Genomic DNA, 21,460 nt, shown 5'->3' on the forward strand with positions numbered 1-21,460 from the left:
TAATTATCCAATAGCTGGTTCCTGCAATAGGCCTGGTTTTCCAGAATAAAAATAGATATGCAGACAGCGAACAGGCTGACTGCAGCACTCAGATCCAATCTCAAAGTGAGAGACTACATAGTTCCACCTGAAGGAGGACACCCTGGAGAAATACCTGTTCTCAAAGGGCATGCCTAAGAATGTCTAAAATATCACATCCATAAGTATAAGTTACAGAATTGTTCATTTAGGGCAGGTTTTCCCTTATTTCTTGTATATGCTCATCATTAAAGATCTGAATGCCATCTTGACCAACCCTTCATTCTGAGTAAGGTATAGGATTATGAACTGAATCATGACTAATATCCACATTGAATAGTTTAATTCTATGGCTGCTGTGGGAAAAAACCTAATCCCAGAATACAAATACTCTCTGACTTCAAGAGATTCAGTAGCCTTAGTGGAATACTTTGCTCTTTGGAGATACCTTCCAAATTCAAATCCTCATCCTGATCCATGCTAAGACCCCAGAGTTTCTGTACACTTCAACAAAAACTAGAGAGTAGAGACATTTTGCTTTCTTGCACTACTGCAAACCACAGTCCAGACTACAAAAACTCACACCTTCAACAAATTTTAGATTATTCATTACAAACAGGCACAGTGCTGTTGTAAACGTAGCCTGCCGTTTGCACATTTAATTATAGAATATTATTTAATTATAGAATATGTTTCCATAGTTTAACAGGATAATTATTGTTATTGTACTCATCCTGAGACTTATTTTTCTGTGGTAAAAGAGTCAGGAGATCAGATCCTGAAAGTGGAAGAAGCCAGGCAACAGACAGGTTTATCACAAAAACACAAGAGAACAGTTTCTGTGTTGACCCTGGAACTCAGGTGAAAGCAAATGCTCAGCAGAGTCAGGAGTCTGCTGGAAGAGCTGTGCCCTCTGCAGCCATCGCTGACAGAAACCATGATGGCCTCACAAGTGCACCGGCCTTGTGCAAACTGCTGACATGGCCTGATCTCTTCCTTTGGAGTGACTGGTTGTGCGACTGATTGATGTGATTATGGGAGAGCCTGAACTTGTTTGTATTTGATGGAAGCGGTCTCTGGCCTGCCCAGAGGCTGCTCAGCTGGGCCAAGGACTACAGCACTGGTCGAGGAATCTCAGGCTCACATCTGACATGTACTCTGTTAATTTTAGAAGAGCTGCACTTGTTTACACATGGCCTGAGGTAGGTTTCAAGCCATAATAGCAGGTTAGCCGAATTGGTTATAAAGAGAGTTTCTCATAGGAATCGAGAAAAAACCCAACTAACCAACCAAACAACATTTTTGGCTCTTAAGGGAGAATGTGAGATGCTGGTAGAAAAGCAGGCGGTGTCACGTTCCAGCCGGCCTCCAGGGCCGGCTCGTCCCCAGAGGAGCCCGCGTTTTGGCGGCAGGCTCGGGACCGGCCGCTCCCCGCGGGAGGCGGCAGCTGGCCCTGCTCCCGCACCGGCCGCTGGCGGCTGCCTTCGTGCGGCGCGAGCAATCACAGAATCAGCGAGGCTGGAAAAGACCTCTGAGCTCATCGAGCCCAGCCGAGGACCCATCGCCACCTTGTCCACCACACCGCAGCACTGCCCGCCACGGCCAGTCCTTCTTCAAACACCTCCAGGGGCGGGGCCTCCGCCACCTCCCCGGGCAGCCCATTCCAACGCCTAATAAGCCGCTGCCCATTTATTTGGTCGCTCTTCTCCCCGCGGCCCCGGATTCTGGCACGGCCAGCAGCCGCAAACCCCGCCGGGCTCCCCGCCCCCCTCAGCTCACGGCCCGGCCGCGCAGCTTCGCCCGCCGCGGGCCCCGCGCATGCGCGCACCGGCCGGCCCGGCCCGCCCGCTGTAAACAAACCGAGGGCGGCCCCGCGCAGGCGCAGCGCCGCCGCCGCAGCTGCGCACGGAGCGTCGGGCGGTCGGGGCCGGGCCGGGGGCGCTGCCGGGATGGACGAGGACGTGCTGACCACCCTGAAGATCCTCATCATCGGCGAGAGCGGCGTCGGCAAGTCCAGGTGAGGGGGCGCCCGCCAGCCTTCCACAGCCTCTCCCGGTCGGCCGGCTCCGGCCTAGGCCCCTTGTCGGACAATGCCGTCTGGGCGCGGCCTGCGCCCCGCAGGGCCGGGCCCGCGGGGGGAGCTCCCTTCCCGGCCAGCTCTCCGGCGGGCGAGAGATTCCCCCCCACCCCCTCCTTCTTCTCTTCTCCCTTCTCCTCCTCCGCGGCGCTCCCGCAGCCGCCGGCCCCGAGCTGGTGTCTGCCAGGCTCAGCTGCGAGCAGATGAAGCGGGGGTTCTGTCGGGCTGCCCAGGGTCACCTGGGCCGCCCTGTGCCCGGGCAGCGTTGCGTCGTGGGGAGATAGGCGCCCTTGTACATCTCCACAGCGCTCTGGGGTTAATGTCTAGTCCGTAATACCTATATGCAGAGTCACAAGTGATCCTGCATTGGGTGTGTGAGGGGGAGCACGGGACGCAGCAAAGTAGTTCTGACACGGTTTTTTTTGCTAATTATAGGCTTTATCAAGTACATTGCGGTCGATTTCTTCCTCCTTGCCATATTCATGGCTTTGGCTAAGCTGTAGATACCAACCCTGAGGAATTGGGATTTTATTTGTGTGTGGTTTTTTTTTAACTTTTTTTTTTTTATAGTAACATAGTTCTTACTAAAGGGTGTGGGACATAAATGCAGGAGGGCATCTGGGAATGTGCACTGGTAATTTTATATTTGATATTTTTGTGGCAATAATATATGTCCTCTTCCATGACCCCAAATTACATACAGGTTGCTAATTAGGGAAACGAAGCGCCCATATTTGTTAAAAGTCTGTCGGTTACTCATTTCAGTTAGCTGCTGAATTGATAATTAGTACAGGAGGCCCCTGGTGACAGACATGACCTGAGCAGATTTCTTTTACTTGAGGTCATCTCACATATGAGTGGCCATATGGAAGAATTTTTCCTGGGCCAGATAAAACACACAGTGGGTTTACATACCTGTTTATATACATGTTTCTGTACATCAGAAAGCTTGCTAAAAGAGTCATTATGTGCACGAAAAAAAATAATGCTGTTTAATGATAACAGTGGAGTCGTTATGGTACAGGAAAATAATATTGAATTATTCCTAAATTTGTGTCTCTTACCTATTGGTTAACTAGGAAAAGTCAGATGCTAAACAGGTATTAGCAAGTGGTTGGAGTCCTGACTTCTGAACAAATGCTGTCTTAAACATGGTCCCTGAGAGTGTGCTATGCTTTGTAGAAGATAATATGAAAAAAGGTAGAAGTTGGCTGGGCTAGGCATGCAAGACTGGTAAAATGATGGTTTTATTCTTGTAGCGGTATAAGGGTTCCATAATTTCTCTGTACTGAATGAAACTAGTATTGGTTGTAACTAAAAATAGCTGCTCTTAAATAGCATCCTTATAGAACCATCTGAAGGTACTGGTAAAAACCTATGTGCTGTGATGTGTAAAAAAATATAATTTTAATTATTGTTTGGTAAGTAAAGCTACCATTTGCTTTTGGAGTTCTGGAGTAAGGAGAGAAAAAAACATTGGTCTGTGATTAACTTGGAGTTTTCACTCATCCTCATTGAAATAAAGGAATTTCAGTGGTCACTGTTTTTGTCAGTGCAGGACTGTCCAAACGCTAAAAAGCACTTGACTTCTGAATTCACATGCAAAAAGAGGAGAAAAGAACAGGGTGGTGGGGAAGACCAAAAAGTAAATAAGTCTTTGTTTTGTTTCTCCATCCTTGAAATGAGTAGAAGCCATGGTCACAGCAAAAGACTGTTGGTTTTAGGAACTGCATGCTCAGAATCTTTGTCTCTTACCAGTGGCATTATGGGCACTTTCAGGGACCCTGCATTGCTATGGTGTGATGTGCTCTTTAATCTTAGTTGTAACTTTTTCTATTGGTAGCAAACACATTCATCTGGGTGGGGGAAATGTGTGTGTGAGTTGTTATATGCAAGGAAATACAAAATCATAAAATCTTGGGGAGCTATTTCTACTCTTCAACTTCTGTGTCTTTATATTTCTGATGGGTGTTGTCCTTGCTGTTCCCCTGTGTGCCCAGTTCAAGCAGTTATTTCTGGGATGAAAAGCTGACTTGGAATTTATTTCTCAAGCTTACAGAAATACTGTGTGAAGCAATATTGAAACAAAACAAAAAAATACTACTTTTGTACTAAATTCTAGAAGAAGGAAAATAGAATAAGGTTGAGTAAAATGCTTTACAAAGCAGATCACATGACTGTTCAGGCAACTGATTTGACAACTTGTGTGGTACTTTGTTTTCAAAGAGGCATTCTTGGTAATACATGCAGAAAAGAGATACGGGCTCAGGTAGCAGAGACTGTCTGCTCTGTTCTTTCCATGTTCTATTCTTTTTTTTCCATATATTCTCTCCTACAAAAAAAAATTTAAAAATCAGATGCGAGTTTATTTAGCTATGTGAACTTGCTGTTCCTTTCAGACTTGTTATTTACAAGCTTCCAGCAAGGTATGGAGAGGCTGCAATAATAGTATCTCTTTTTTTTTTTTTTTTTTCCAATCAGCCTTCTGCTGCGGTTCACAGATGATACATTTGACCCAGAACTTGCAGCAACAATTGGTAAGTATGTGCTGATACTACTTTAGAAAAACTGATAACATTTTCAGTGTAAAACTGTGGTTTGTTCAGACTTGTCTAACATATAGTGAAGTTCAGATGTGTTTGCCTTTCTGTAAGAACAAATACTCTCCTATGATTTATCTGTGCAAAATAGCTGTCAGGTTTTTAACTAATAATATTGCTGTCCAGACCTTGTGTCTATGTAATATGATACTTGGTAGCTATATTCAGACTCTGTAGCAGGTAAAGTTAACTCTTCCAACTTCTTACAGTACTTGAATGCCCTGGGCTCTGTGTGGCATCTGCTTTTCCTCTGTTGAGAGGAAATTACAATGTGGCTTTTTCTTCTTCTACTTTGCAATCAGTTCCTTGGCAGTTAGACTCCTGAGAGAAGTGGAAGAGAGCCAAGAATGTGGAGCTGCTGGGGAAAAAGGCAGTGACGTGTCATTGCTGTGCTGGTATTACACCTACCAGTATGGGTCACTTGTGCTGCGGGAGAGTGACCCAGAATGCAGGATACACTAAGTGGATTGGTTCTCAAAGGAAGCAAAATGGAACTTATAATAGTGTGATGCAGCTCTGTGCCAAAGTAATAACTGAAGTTATGGAAAATAGAGATACTTTTTCACACCATCACTTCAGTTGCATTTTTTGCTTTCTCAGTAGGAAGAGTTCTGTCTAAGAGTTTATATAGAATTTTTTTTGTGTTCAGCTGTTGCTAAGCAAAACCAACTCTGTCTTATTTATTAAGCATTAAATAAATTGATATTTTTTTCATTAACATTAATAAGATTCAGGAGTACTGTTTCACGTAAAGCACTGAGAAGCCAGGGGGAGGAACGTGGCCTATTTTTGTTCATTCCATTGCTTACAAAAAATGAAGTTGTGCAAGTAGCCCCACCTCACTTTATGAGGGAGGATAGTGTGGAAGGAAACAGAAATTAAATAGATCAGGTGGTGAAGATGGCAATCTTGGATTCTAATCTAATAGTTTTGGCACTGTATATACTTCAGGTCCTGTTACTTTCTTGATATGCCAACCATGTGAGCCAGGAAGTTGGTGCAGAATAGCTACTTCAGCTTTCATGATCTTTTGTATACCAAAATAGTAGTTCAGTCTCTGAGTGGGCATCTTTATTGTTTGGGGTTTTTTTGTTTGTTTTTAATGATGGGGTTTCTTTTTTTTCATTCTGCTGTTTATACTGTGTCAAAAACTGGCTTCATTTGAGAAACTAAGGAAATACTTCCCGGAAGTAATTCTTCTTCGGGTTTGTCAACATGCATAACAGCATGTGTGGTAGCTAATCACTGATTGTTAAATAGCAACAGCTCAAGGTTTATTGCTGGCAGATCCTACCTGGCAGGTCCTACTCTGCTCTGTTTCTGATGTGGAAAAGGAGGAAGAGTACTCAATGTAAGCATTACTTCAGATAGAGTTTGCGTTCTGAAACAGATATACTCATCTGAAATGAATGTGATCATTTGGCAAGAAAAGTCAGTTTCTAGAGACTGAGCAAATGCTGACACAGATCACCCTGTTAGGCCCATCTAGCTGATGTTTGAGGTAGTGCTGTGCAGCAGGGCTACTGTGACCCCAGCTATGAAAGTCCTACAGCATGGTGTGTGGGGTGCTCTGAGGGGATAGCAGATTCATTTTTTTGTCAACTTAACTGGAAGAGGACAGTGTCTGGGTTCTTATTTGTTTTCTCATTTTTATTTTTAATCTACTATCTAGTGCCATTGCCTCTTTTCTGGTGAATGTATTTCTAAGAAGCAAACTGTCAGCTTTAAATTCAGGGTGTGATTTGTTGTCCATATAGATAAAGCAGTTGGAGTGAGTTCCTAGAGGTAACTATTGTGCTGCATGAAGACAGACCCTAGATGCCAATTTCAGGTACTTACAAGATGATGAAATGTCAAAACTCTGTGAGTCTTGGCTTGGAGTTCTTTTTGTGCTAATTAAACACTATTTTGTTTTTTGTTGAGTTAAGGGACAGAAGGATAGAAGAGGTTTTAAAGCCTTTCCTGTTGAAACTGAAGAGTATGGTGCTTTTTCAAAATGAAGGGACTATAAATAATGTCTTCTTTCAATGTCATCTGCATATTGACTGCTGAACTGGCTAACGTGACTGTATTTTTTTTTATTTGGATTAGACAGTGAGGAGAACTGTGGTTTGGTTTTCTTTAAGATATAGCAAGAACTGCACAGAAACCCATAATACTGAGGAAAGCCTTGACAGCAGCACAGCTGGTTCCCTGTAATGACATGTTGAGACATATCTTACCTTCATAGATTGCACAGACCTATTGGGTGCAATTTTAAAGAAACCCTAAATGATTAGTAAATCAAGAACTTAGTAAAAATCCTGTGATATTCATCAAAGAATAAGCTGCTTTTGGCAAATAGTTCAGGTTTAGTAGCTTCATTTGTACTAAACATGTTGTATTTAACCTGGCAGATTACCTGTCCTTGTATTCTCTTGAGGCTGGCTTGTTTGTTGGGCTTCATCACATGGGTCTTACCAGACTACATGCACCCCAGTATTTTCTGTTGTCCTTACTGCTCATGCTTGTCTTCACTTGCTTGCTCTTTGTATGAGAGATTCCAGATAAGTGTTAAGTGCAATCTGTATTTTGCAAATGAAGTGATGTATTGAGATCTGATGTCTCTTAACTTTTTAGCTTTCCTTGCATTTGGAGTCCTCAAACTCCTAAGCTGTCCAACTTGTCACTTACCTACGGCACAAATACTGCACTGTAGCCAATCATGCACTTCCTATAAACAGAGCGTAGCATTACTGGCCTGAATGTGAGAGCAGTATCAGTGTCAGAGCTGCTTCTCACAGATTGTAAGTCCATGGTGTGTTAGTGTGTAGTGCTGAGGCAGGAGGTGTTAACACACAGGAGTACAGTCTAGTAGTGCTGTCTTGTTTCTGGCTGCCTTCCAAGGCATGGTGGAAAGCACTGTCAGCTTTCTGCTGTCAAGGGTAGACACATCACTCTTGCAAGGTCAGAACTGACACCTGTCACACAAACATGTCTGTATTTCACTGTTGATTTTAGGAAATATAAGTACCCTGTTTGTTCAATTCAACAAGATTTTCTTGAGCCTAAATTTTTTCTACTTGTCTTTCCTTATAGCAGGTAGGCAACCAAAAACCTAAGTATTTAAAAATTTTCTTTTTTTTTTTCTTATTAATTGGCTTTTATATGTAGTGAACTCCTTTGTTTGTTAGAATTCTGTTTTACTTGCCTCAATCTCTTAAAAGGGTGTATTTTAGTTTAGTAATAAAGTGTTATTAGTTCATTTTCATACTTTTGCTTTTCAACAGTCAGTTTAATGCATGGAGTTAAGTCACTATTTTAGTTTCTTATTTTACTTGCATTGTCTTGCAAAATTTTAAGTGAACTTTAAAACAGCAGTAAGGCTAACATAAAGGTGTATATATTCATTTCCATTAAATGAAAATTGCTGAACTGTGCAGGCACAAGATTCTGAATCTGTTTACTGAATGGAAGGAGAATACTGTGGCTTCAGAATACATAAAATGTGTTTATCTTAAGGAAGAAATTTTCTTTCTTGAAATTGATGGTGTATTTTGTCATATTAAGTGTCCAATAGAATTGTAATAGCTGCAGTTACAGGTTTTGGTGCCAGACTAATGAATAAAAAAATGCACTGTGAACTGTTGGACATGCTGACCTAACTGCATATGGGGATTTTTGGAGTTCAGGGGAAGAAACATGCAGTTACAGTGGAAGAAAGAGATTCTGTTAGTCTGAAAGTTACTGCTGAGTGCTGAAAAGCGGACAAAACAGAATGTTCTCTGGGATCAAATTGAGTCAAATTGTTAGCATAGCAATCTTCTGTGGACTAGGTAAAATTCTAAGAACTGGTGTTTAAAATAAAGTTAATAATGATCGTTCTCTTCTGAACATAACTGTAGAATAATGTACCATTCTTGTGCATGGTATTGAGCATTATATTACTGCTAAGCTAGGGACTGAGAGTCCTAGTACCTGAAAAAAAAGTTCTGTTCAGGTACTATAAAAGTTGATGTACTTTGGGAAAATTTTGCTTGAAAGAGAGTATGGGCTTCTTTCAGGGCAGAATGTTGTCTGAAAAACACCTGACACTTCAATGAGCTGAAGCTGTGAAGCAGTGGAATAAAAATTGTATTTACTTTTTTTGAAACAAAGCTCTTTTACAGTTCAGTGCAACTGAAGTTTTAATCTGCTTATAATATGCAGTTTCTTAATCATCCTATATATCCTTTGTGACTTTAAGTTGAATGTATTTTAGCAGCTGTTTGTATTAGCTTGTAATCTGCATGAATTTGGGAATGTAAGTGCAGTGCACTCATCCTGAGGCTCTACTTATTTTGTATCAGAATAGTTTAATTCTTTTTCTGGTAGGGAGTGTGATGATTGACATTGTAATTCCAAGTACAAGAAGGTTGCTGTTGCACTTGAAAGTTGTTGCAGAATTACCAACTTTCCATACTGCTACTTCATTTTGGAGCTGCTGCCTGGTGAGAGGTGAAAGTTGCTCCAAAATACTTGAAACGTATTTCTAGTAAGTTACTTGCTATTAGTAACCTAAGGGTTAAATTAAGGTGTAACGCGTTGTAACTCTGATGAGCCTCTCAAACAGATGTGTGTCACCATATCCTTTAAATTTTCAGTCACTAATACGTTGTTCTCCTTGGCCTGAGTTTTGTGCATCTTGTCCTTGAGCAATTGGTAAGCTGCTAGCTCCTGGGAGGGGAGGACACATGAAGGGGGAAGAATTGTTATATGTTGGAGTAAATGACTGACCAGCAGAACCATTACCTTGCTGTCTGTTTGGAGAGTGTTTGTGAGTAATGAATAGAAAGTTAATCCATTTGAATTATAAACTTGAAAATTTGTCCTGGAATACATGCTTTAATGTAAGAGATACAGTATTTGCCTTATTTCCATAAAATATTTTGAGTCAATGGCCCAAAAGGCCCTTAGGCTTTTGCAAAAGCCTGTTTGCAAGAAAACCTTATATTTTGAGCAAGGTTCATAAATAGCTAATGAAACTTATTCTTCCTGCTTGTGTTAAAATGTGGGGTTTTTAAAAAGTTTGATTTTATTCTTTCCATTTCTCTTTATTTTATTTTTCTAAGTTACCTGTAATATGTTTGAAGAACTAAAATATTTTTCTTCCTCTAGGTGTGGACTTCAAGGTGAAAACTATTTCAGTTGATGGAAACAAAGCTAAACTGGCAATATGGGTAAGTCTCTCCTAAGTTCTTCATGTGTTGCTTTGCTTTAGGAATAATTAGGGTTTCTGTAATGTACAGTTTGTATAGAATCCTTTTCTATTAATATGAAGGTGATTTGGAGAAGTGGGAGGTTAATACTGCAGCATTGAGAAGTTGCAATGAACTGTGGGACAGTTGGCTAAGGGAGTAGTTCTGCTGCCTGTGAGCTTCTGCAGTACTAATTCCAGGTCTGGTTGGGATAGAAGTAGAGAAAAGGAGGAATTAAATGGTATTAAATCAGTAGAAGGGTGCACTTCTTTACTAAATTTTGCCTATAACACTCAGGTTATGTATTAATAGGTTAAGAATTACAGTTGCATGCTCATATGTTACCTCTTTAGACCCATTTTTTTGTCTAAACTTCATAGCTATCATTTGAAGGCTTTTACACGTTCAACATCAGAATTATTTGTAGCAGATCATTTCAAAGAGAGAAGGGCAGTATTTGTAATCATAGCTTTAGTGTGTTCAACTTCTGCTCTGGTTAAAAGGAGAGCTTCCATTACAGCAAGTGAAGAAAAGTACTTCCAAGCTTTTTAAAAATCTCCATTGTGCAAACCAGCCTCCACACTTAATGTGACTTGAAGCACATTTTTGAATAGTCAGATCCAGTTGTGTCTTCTTGTACCAAGCAAGATTAAAACTTTGTTTCTCATATAAGTAAGATATCAGACCTTTGTTTCCTTGGGAAGTAGTTGTAGAACATGAAATTTGTATTGCAGTGTTTCTGTAGCTTGGAGGGTGCTTCATACCTCACTAACAAACAGGACTTAGTTACAGTAGTAATCATCAGTGAAATAAATGGGTTTGACAGGGAAAATAAGTGCAATAGCTTCACAGAAAATAAAGGATGCATACAGGAGGAAAACCAGACTGATATCAGAACAAGGAATGATAAGTTACGGTTTATTTTCTTTCATTTTGGTAAGTAGAAAGAAATAATCCAGAGGTAAACTGGAAAAGAAAAGCTTCTGAAGATGCATCATGATACAAAACCAGTTTTAGGTGTGTGATGTTGACTGAGTGGCTTGTAGAATGTTGAAGTTTAGTTTGCTTATCCAGGTTCTTTGTCAGGGAATCCACAGTGTTTCATGTGTCACTTCTAACCTGCATAAATTGAATAAAGTTGTTTAAATATTCTATGCATAAAGCTTTCAATGAGTGTGCACTATAACTTAATCTCTGATAAGAAAATAGCATTCTAATTTTGGTGGGTTTTGGGGGTTTGTTCAGAGCTATTGACTCTTTAAAGTTTAGGAGGTAAACTCAATTTTGCTTAAAATCAGAAGAACCTCTGACTTATTCCTGCTTCCGCTGTGTTTTAGCATGTTAGTGCACTTACCCAATCAAATACTCAGTCAAATTTAATTGGACCAAGTGATTGAAGTGAAGGAACTGGTTTTGCTGTCATGGGTTATGATGCTTGTTAGAAAATCTTAGTACTGCAGCTATGCTGCTTTCCTGCTGATTGTTGCAGTACTAGCTGCAGATCAAATACCTTTGCAGAAATGGCCATCTTACTGTTCTATAATCCAGTTACATACTACATCTAATAGTTCAAAGGTGCTTCCTGGGACAGACTACATAAAATCTCAAAGTTAATGTGTAGTAAAACAGCAGGGGATGGAATAAACTTAGCTAATCTGCTAGTGGAATATAGTTTAAATCTTATTTTGTGTGTTCATTAGAAGTAGAATACCTGAAAGCTAAAACTGCATTCTGCTCAAATTCTGAATAACAGAACTTTTTGAATGGCTTGTTAGGATACTGCAGGTCAGGAGCGGTTCAGAACATTAACCCCCAGTTACTACAGAGGTGCACAAGGTGTTATCCTAGGTAAGTATATCTTTGCATGCTATTTCAAATGTGTGTGATTTTTTCATGCATTGGCGTTATGCAAATTCATATAGCCTTTATATAATATCTAATTGATATTTAAAATCTTTTTATCTCTGTTAAGCAACTCATATGAAAGCATCTTGGTGTCTCAACTTCTTTCTCATGTAGTCAGTCTGACTGGCTTGAGAACCTCTGATTTTTGCATGAGAATAAAAGCTACTGCTATCTGAAAGGATAGCTTGGAGCTGTTGTCCTTGTACTGTCATGAATTTGTCTTTTATTTGTTCATTTTTATTTTTGCCCATCCTTACTAAGTGCAGAGTAAAAAAAAAAATTATCATCAGTGTAGCCTCTCTGTATCAGTATGATACAGCTTTTTCTTTTTCTTGTCCCTGTTGTTTTTTTCCTAATGACATTAATAATATAAACCATGTGGAATCTGGCTGAGATTACTTGTTATTTGTTTCCCAGCTGATGCAATGGTAACACAGTCAGAATCACTTAGAAAAGACCAGCTGAGCATGTAGAAAGTACCAATCTGTGTGTGAGAAACCTGGGCAAAACCCATAATTTCAGCTTCACAGTAAAGTCTCATTTGTGGGTTTTTTTTTTTTTTTTTTTTTTTTTTTTTTTTTTTTTTTTTTTTTTTTTGGTGTATGGAAGCATGTTTGCTAGGCACTGAGCTCTGAAGTTCTGCTTCTCCACTGCTAGGAGTGAGGAGCTGACTGAAGGGCAGGGATGTACATTTCATTTTCTTGAAGCTGATTCTGACTTTAGAGAATCTTGCTAAGCTGTTGTGTCTAGTTAAATTGTTTAATGTGGAATAACATCTGTCATGTGACCTCCTGGCAGGTTTCCCAAGTTGTGAGTTGCATTAGCTTCCTGGTATAGGAAGGTGCTGTCAAAACATGTCCTATCAAGTCACTTAGTTGCACTGAACCTGCCACTTACTGTTGAAAGCTGTAAGCAAGCACTGTTTGGGAGATAGAAGGTTCTGCTTTTGAGATTTGCTCTCCCATTTTATTCAGTATCTCCTGACTATTTCTTTGTTACCTGTCTTCCAAATAATAAGGTTGTTCATGCAAGCCAAGTTACAAATTTGATTGAAAGAAGCTGTTTATGCCTGTCTGCACATGGGTTGTGAAAACAGAGGAATAAAACACTTTCATAGCTTCATTACTGAAGGTTAGGCCATCCTCTTTGCATAGCTGTTGTGTAGTGATTTTTAGGTATCCTACGCGAGGGATCTGCTAGTGGAGATTGATAGTCTCTAGCCTGCAAGCTAGGATCAAGTACTATTAGTCTGAGAATGGTGGGTGGCTGAGGCTTGGAGTTGTTCTGCATCAGTGATTTGAGCTGTTAGATGTCCTACTTTCTTTGCAGTTCTTCATATAGAAGGTAAATTCAAATCTTTAGAACTCCTTCAGTTTTCTGATTCAAAAAGCCATCAGTTTTGCTCCTTTTGTAATGTAAGCTGTAATTCTTGGAAAAATATTGTGGAATAATATCACTAATATCTTTCAGTTTATGATGTCACGAGAAGAGATACTTTTGTCAAGCTGGATAACTGGTTAAATGAATTGGAAACATACTGCACAAGGAATGACATAGTGCAAATGTTAGTTGGAAACAAGATTGATAAGGTAAACCAAATTCAACTGCAGTAAGTAATCTGATGGTGTATTTTGTTAATAAGGAATATTAATGCTTTGTTTTATTATAGGAAAACCGTGAAGTTGACAGAAATGAAGGCCTCAAATTTGCAAGAAAACATTCCATGTTGTTCATAGGTATGTTATAGACACTTGCAGAGATCTTACTTGATTTTTGTTACATAATGAAAAGTGCCACTTCTGTAGGATTGAGAGTCTTTACGTGTACAGTCCAGTTAATGATATCTCTCACCTGCATTGGGCACAAAGATAATGGGTATTCCTGTTTTTTAAAATTGTGCCTGTCCAGATACCTGTTATAACTCTGGATTAGAAATTCAGAGTAGATGAAATTCATAAGGATGAAGGGCGGAGTACAGGTTCTCCATAGCATGATGAAACCTCTTTTGGTTTTGGGGTTTTGTCTGATTTCTTTGCCCAGCTGACTTGCTAAATTAATAACAGAAGCAAAATGAAAGAGGGAAAACTGGTGCTAGTGGCCAGCCTTCAGTATAGAAAAACAACTGGTACGTGAGAGAAATCTGTATTAGAACTAGGCTGTAAAAACAGCTAGGTATATAATTAACTTATGAATTGTGGGTGGGATTGAATAATGACATAATTATGACTGGAGCAAATATATTGGTCTCGTCTTGCTGCAAAATGAAATGGGTCTTGTAGGCAAAGCCATGTAATGATAAATAAAAAATGGGTGTTGAAGTGACTCTTTATGCATATGTTTATTATGTGTTTCACCTAAGGATCAGAAAGGGATTCTTTTACAGGATTATTCCAGTAGCAAAGCAGTTGATTGATATGTACTCATTCATTCTTGAACTTAGACTTATATTCTTCATCTCTGACTGAAGATTTATTTTTTAGTGTCCTGCTGTTTTTCTTTTTAGCCACAGTGTCAGATGTGGAAATAAAAGATCAAAGTTAAAACACAAGCTACTAAGTGCATGGGAGATGAAAAAAATTAGACTATAACTGTGCATATATGTATATATATATATATATATATATATATATATATATATGTCTGTTGTTCTCATAACATAACCAGTGGGCAGATGTCTTAGTCTTGGTCAAAGTAAGGATCCTGAGTGAAATTACCTAGAATTCTGTGAGCTGCAAAAGGAATGAGATGTGGTATTGTTTTTATCAGATGAGTTTTATCATGGAGACTGACCCAGAATCCTGCAGTATGGATCCTTGAATCATATGGTCTGGTGGTACTACAATTATGATTAATGTACAGAACTGAAATAAAGAACAGCAAACAGGTTTTTCAGACAAGAATCCAAATTTTTCTTGCTGGAATGCTTTCCACAGGAAAATAAAGCTAAGCTCTAGCTGTCTCTGTATGTTCTGGTGAAGTTTGACTTGAAAACTCTTCTATTAAAATATTCTGAGGTGCTACCTGTGTGGTGACAAATCCGCATAGTTGCCAATTTTGGCACCACTATGTTTTTAGGAATAGGTTATAGAATTTTTAAGTCTGTTGTAGGTTGAAACTTAACTGAAAGAGAAATATTAAACAAATTACCAGAAGTTATGCTAACACTTGGTTTTCTTGTGTCTTTTCTCCAGAGGCAAGTGCAAAAACATGTGATGGTGTGCAGTGTGCCTTTGAAGAACTTGTTGAAAAAATCATTCAGACTCCTGGACTGTGGGAGAGTGAAAGCCAAAACAGAGGTGTAAAGTTATCAAACAAGGAAGAAGGATATGGAGGAGGAGGAGCATGTGGTGGATATTGTTCTATGTTATAAACTTTGGGAAGCTTATTCTTTGCATATTTAAACAGATAGTTACATCTTTCTGTACATAAAGTCATTAAATGCTATTTTTAGGGACCTTGCAGTTTGCACATATTTGTTTTGTATCATGGCAGTGAACACTTGTAGAAAAAATGTTCTGCAGCTTTCCCAGTCTGAAAATGTTATGGTAAGCATGCCCAATTTGCAATCTTCAGGTTTTTATAAGTAGCATTAATAATGTGCAAGAACAAATGCACTAAAAATTTTACAACTGTATACATTAATTGTCTAACTATTCTAAACAAATCCATCTAACAAATACTGCATTGTCTGCTCTTTATCTTATTTTTAAATTCTGTTGAAATTATAGAACTATATAGTGTGCACAGATCTTGGAAACAGTATGAGCTATAAATGTAACATTTCATCTCTTCTAGTAAATGCTTTTTTTAAGGTATTAAAAGCAGCAGGATTATACAGTTCTTAGGCAAATCTGCTAAAATTTTGTCTTTCAGCAGTGCAGTCTAAAACACAAATTGGCACAGGCCCTAGTTGGCATCAGCACTTTCTTGAAAAGATGCTTTGAAAGCTTCCTTTGCAAAGCTGGGAGACGCCATGTTTTCCTTTTAATCATCACTTCAGTTGATGGCTTAACTGGAGTTTTAATCCTGTGATATTTATATACTAAATTTGTGGTACTCTTGCACTCTAAGTTTTTATGATGGTCTGCTCTAGACTTGCTGCAGAAAGTCTTCATTATTGGCAAGGGATCTGAGTGATGTCATTGTTCTTTCATTGTGAATCATTTTGCCACACTTCAGTATGGATTCCTAATTTTCTGAAATGTTTGTAATATAAGTTTATCTCAACTGTAGCTCACTGTGACTGTGAGATCTTCTATCACGTCTGCTTTGTGCAGCTACTTATTCAGAAATAAAACTTCTGTCACAGACACTAAATGGGAAGCTATAGGGCTTCTTGATCTCTGTATGAAAAAATACTATTGCAATGAGTATTCACTTGAATTTACTGTATCAAAGCCAATGGTTTGTTTCAGAAGACTTGTATAGACTTAAATAAATTTTTTTCCACAGTATTCAACTTTTTTAACCTCTTTCTATTGCAGAGTTCTATATTTTCTAGCACATATGATTTAAACAACGTCATTTCGTACATACAAATTATTTCTTAAGGACAAGACAGAGATGCTGCGTGGGTTTTTTAAATAATCACTATAGTGCAGTCAGTAAATGAACTATTAGGCAGTTTCTTGTGAATATAGTGAAAGACAGCATCTTTAATACTGCCAGGTTTTGTCTAAATGTCAGCCTGCATGATCTGTGTTTTACAACAGGTCTTGGCTGCTTCTGTTAAAATATGCTTTCTTCTTCACATGGAAACTTTGCTTTCTATTCTTTTTTATGCTTGATAGAAAACTACCAAAATTTGAAGGCTTAACCATGCTAGTTGTTTTTATAAATATTGTATCTAGTATTGTTAATGTAGTAGGTTAATTTAAATATGTAAATGTAATATTAAATATGCATAAACATTAAAATATTAGATTTGCATTACTGTTGCATGCAGAGTATGTGGGCTGAGCAAATCATGTTTGTTAGCACTGAGGTTAAGGGATTTTTGGCTTTTGTAGCCTCACAATAGAGGAAAGTGGTAGGTGAATTAAAATTGAACAACTTAATTTTGTCAGCAGTAGTTGGCAACTATCATAATGCTGGCAGGTGCTTGTAATTTTTTTCTGCATTTGTTTCCCCCCTAGTTTGGGTGCATCTCTATGCTTAGAAGAGACTTAACTTTTGGTTTCTCACAGAAGGTCTTTTTATCACAGGACTTGGATTCATCTTTTATTCTGCCTTTGCCAGATCTGACAGCTTTTGTCAGAGGGAGGGAATGGCAGGGCGCTCTGAATAGTGGGTATTGTTCTGTTAAAGAATTAAGTCATTTATTCCTTACTGCACTACACAATATTTCTGGGAGAGAAATATTCTGAAACAGCATAATTAGTGAGACTGAAAGCAGCTAGAGGGGTGGGGTTTTTTTTAGTAGATGTTTTCTAATTGACTTGCTACTAGCTTTTCTGTCTTCATATTTTAAGCATCTTTAGTTATGTCTCTGAGGAATGTTTTTCCTAGAGTGTCACTTCTTTTCATCATTGCTCTGTCAAGAAGGCTGGGTTCTTGCATTTCCAGTATTTGTTAAGGAAAATTTAGCAACAGTTACTGTGCTACGTTTTTTAATTCTTTCCCTTGCCTTTTTTTTTTAAATGAGGGTGTGGGTTGTGGAGCTGCCATTTTTCAAATAAATTGTTCCCATGCTTCCCAAGTTTTTCCCCCTTTGTAGGTCAGGTTATCTCTAAGTGCACATCCATTGTTGTAGTTGTAATACAAGTGTATCTGAAACTACTATAAGCTGTACCATAAGCTCTGCTCAAAACTGATTTGGTCCTATTTGTGGAATAGTGGGTCTATTGCATCCAGAGAAGCATGTGCAAGAGGTCCTTCAGCCTAACTCAGTAGGCAGCAGAGGGATAATGGAGAATGAGTCCATGTCTGTGGCAGGGAGTTTTATACACTAAAGCACTAAACCACAGTGAGGTAACTAAAATCTTCTGTGATTGTCAAAGGCAGTTAAAATTAAAGTTGCTTCCAGTTCATTTACTCTAGTCAATAAAGTGCTGATTAGCAGTTTAGTACTCAGGCCTGGCAGGTGTTTTCTGTAGGCTTTACACTAGCCTGGAAGAATATGGCACAGCACTTGCATCTTCTTAAATTTACACTTGAGAATACTGATAAGTGTTGTGGTTTTGTCTTATATTTCTTCTGCTGCTTTTTTAAAAAGGGAGGTGGGGCAGGCTTCTGGTTGAGGTTTCAAGATGCTGGGATTTTTATTGGTAGTGGGGCTTTTGTCCAAACTACAGCATCACTTTTCCTGTTCTCCTGCTGCAATATTGAGATCAACAGCTGGCTCAAAATAAGTCTTAACTAAGTGAAAATGAGAGTTCAGTGCATCCCCAGACAATAACAGTGACTGCCTCATCAGCCATGGCAGAACTTCAGGGCACGGCGGTCTTGCCATTGTGTACCACAGTGATAACTGCTCTGTGTGATTCCTTTTTAGTTCCTTGTTTGCCAGTAACCTCATATATAGTGAGCTACAATAACCCCTCTAATTTTGCCCTGTAGTTTGGTACAGTAATTCTGTTTTGAGGCCTGATACATTTTTTCAAATACTTAAAATACTTGGGCAGCCTGTGTTGTGATCAATATGAGTTACTGCTATTTAGCTATGGGAAGATTGTTGCAAGTGGTCATGGTGCTGCATCCATCCCATCCAAAGCCCCTGTTTTAGGTTTGTGTCTTGCTGTCCTTCTGCATGCCTTACTGATGCCTTAGTAATGCCTTATTGATGAAAGCATCAGTAAGCAACATTAGCATGAGCAGGACTTTTTCATGTCACCAGACAAATCACTATATACATTTCAGACCTAGTTGAGCCTTGAAGGGCAAAATATAAAGTGTTTTTCCTGGCCACTGTCCAGCAGTGGGAAAAAAAAAGAGCGAAGCTCTCCATTAAAACTTCCAAGTTTTTTTGGTTTCTACACCCTTTGTGTGTGAGTACCTGTGGCACCTTAATTAAAAATTTATGAGGTGTTATGTGGGCAAAGAACTGTGAAGATGTGTTTTCAAACTACTGCATGGATATGTTCTGTGATTGATTTAATGCAGTGGAAGTTTTGTCCTTATCCATGTGCCTGAGTAACATCTGGTTCTTTCTGTTAGAGTGAAAATGGTCACAGTGAGTAAATATTTCTTTTTCTCATGCTCCCAGTTTCTGTAACATCTATGCACGTTTTATGTACAATGATAGCAAAATTCCCAGTCAACTTCTAGAATTTCTGGGCTCTAGTTCTTTATTTTAGAAGCTTAAAACAACCTCAGAAAAGTGTTAAAATATAAGTGTCAAATCATGATTGGAAGGAAACTCTTCTAGTGTTTTCTGTGTATCATCATCTCTGGATTTACTAGCATCTGGTAATAAGTCTGCTTGGATCCTTTTGACAGGAGTGCTTGGTCCCCAGTTCTTAATGCTTGTCAGGCTGGACTTTTTGAGGAATATGGCTATCCAGATGTTGTTGACAGCATGAAACTTGTTCTTTAACTGTAATGAGAAGGTCCAGATGTAGCTACTTAGGATTAGGAGTGAAGCTGTGAACTGGGGTTCAGGGAAGAGCAGTAGCAGCCCCCCAGACAGTGAAGACAGTTTTAATAAAGTGTAATACATTGTGTACACAAACCAGAAACTATTATAATGCATGGTATAGTAAGCATATTTAATATAGCTGACACTATTCATGCAATTTAATAAAATATATAAATATATAAACTTTTTATATCAGGGATTATCTGTCATCTCTTGAAATTCAGCTTTAAATAAAATTACTTTATTTCAGAGTAGGTACGAGATAGATGCATGCTAAGCCTGTGGGCAGGTGTCATTCAGGAGAACAGGAGTAAGGATACTTATGGAAGTAAAATGGAGGGAACCTGAGGGACTGGTATAAAGTTGTAAGGAGAGTTTTAGGTTGGATATTAGAAAAAAGATTCTTCACCCAGAGTGTGGCTGGACACTGGAACAGGCCCCCAGGGCAGTGGTCACAGCACTGATCCTGACAGAGTTCAAAAAGTGTTTGGACAATACTCTCAGGGATATGGTGTGACTCCTGGGGCTGTCCTGTGCAGGGCAGGAGTTGGACTTTGATGATCCTTGTGGGTGCCTTCCAACTCAGAATATTCTTTGAGATGTTGAGCTTTCACTGGAAATGGAGCTGGGGGTTCTGGCAGACACTGAGTGAACAAAGCCAGCAAAGTGCCTTTGTGACAGGTGTGTTTCTGTGAAGCTGCTGTCCAGAGGGGTGGTCGCAGCATATACTGGTGCTTGTGGTTATTCCTTCTCTGGGGCAAGGACTTGGCACTTCCCCTTACTGGGCTTCACGAGGTTCTTTTTGGCCCTTAAAAGGGATCTCCTCCGTCCCTGGGTGGGCTCGAACCACCAACCTTTCAGTTAACAGCCGAACGCGCTCTCCGATTGCGCCACAGAGACTGATGTGTTGCACTTCCAGAGGAGCTGAATTCCTGACTGTTCAATAAGTGCTGCTGGTGGTGCCTGTGTGTGCTGAACAGTGGCAGAGCAGCACTGCAGGCACACTGCTGCAGCACACCTGACATGCTATTGTGTCAGAATACAGGAGGAAGAAATGCTGTTACCTCCTGTGGGGAGTGAAAGATGAGATTCTTTTGAAGTAGCTGTTCCTCACTGCTTGCCCCTCTCAGGAGAAAAGGTCTTGGGGTTGTGTCTTGCCAGGCAATTTGCTAGTGATTCCAAATTAACAGTACTGTGCCTTTTGTGCTTCTGGAAACTTAGCTTTAAGAAGTCTGAAAACCTATGTGGCTTGTTAATTGTATGTTAATGCAATTAAAGGAAAACATAGGTATGCTTCAGAACATGGATTGTGAGACATCAAACTTACTGACTGCAGAATTCTCAGTGCAGCTGGGAACTGGGGATTAGAGGAGAGAGCTGTTGGGCAGGTCTTAATGAACAGGGAAGATTTCATGGTGAAACTTGCATTTTTAAATTTCATACCTCAAAGAAACAAGATATTATCAATGCTTTTTACTGTCAGTCGTCAGCTAGGAAGAGGTAGAGCCTCCTGCTCTGTGTGCCCTTGGGTATTGCTGGAAACAAAAGGGTATGAACTACTGAGATACATGACAGGAGCTGAGTTCTGTTCAGCTAGTGAATCTGTACCTGGTTTGACTAGTTTTCTGACAGACCAAAAGTGTTTTAGTATTCCAGCCTTTTTGTTGTTCATTTGGTGAAGGAATTACAGCAAAATGTTGCCTTGAAAATGGTTGAATTGCTTTTGGAAATTAGGAAGCTTAATCTCTGTAGGGCTGTGCTTTGGAGTGCTGCTGAAAGCATTGCTGGTGAAGTTCTCCTGTCAATGAGCTGCAGAAGCATAGGAAGATGTGTAAACTGCACAAGGGATTAGAGCAACTTTCTCTTTGAGAGATAGGAACTGTTAGGTGGAGAAAAACATACTCTCAGTAACAGCAGTAGATAGCCTTTCCTAGTAGGGAGTATGACAGCAAGCTGCTTCCTTTCCTATCTTCTGGTATTTTAAGCTGTACTGTAAGGCAGTCTATACCATGTGCCTCAAGCTGTGGGGCAGGTCTGTCCCCCACAGTGTGCACTGAGGTCTTACTGC

General features: G+C 39.6%; 1 protein-coding gene and 1 non-coding gene across 2 annotated transcripts; one reads left to right on the top strand and one right to left on the bottom strand.

Moving 5' to 3' along the window:
* Positions 1 to 1,881: 1,881 nt before the first annotated feature.
* Positions 1,882 to 16,270, top strand: RAB18 (RAB18, member RAS oncogene family). Its single transcript, XM_068172241.1, has 7 exons — positions 1,882 to 2,035; positions 4,577 to 4,632; positions 9,832 to 9,893; positions 11,687 to 11,759; positions 13,287 to 13,405; positions 13,486 to 13,552; positions 15,008 to 16,270. Exons 1-7 carry the CDS (start codon positions 1,968 to 1,970, stop codon positions 15,184 to 15,186), a joined length of 624 nt encoding a protein of 207 aa, XP_068028342.1. The 5' UTR covers positions 1,882 to 1,967; the 3' UTR covers positions 15,187 to 16,270.
* Positions 16,271 to 20,218: 3,948 nt separating this feature from the next.
* Positions 20,219 to 20,292, bottom strand: TRNAN-GUU (transfer RNA asparagine (anticodon GUU)). The gene has a single exon. It is a non-coding gene; the product is annotated as a tRNA-Asn (tRNA).
* Positions 20,293 to 21,460: the final 1,168 nt, after the last annotated feature.

The sequence above is a fragment of the Anomalospiza imberbis genome, chromosome 1, assembly GCF_031753505.1.
Source record: "Anomalospiza imberbis isolate Cuckoo-Finch-1a 21T00152 chromosome 1, ASM3175350v1, whole genome shotgun sequence".
Classification (NCBI taxonomy): domain Eukaryota; kingdom Metazoa; phylum Chordata; class Aves; order Passeriformes; family Viduidae; genus Anomalospiza; species Anomalospiza imberbis.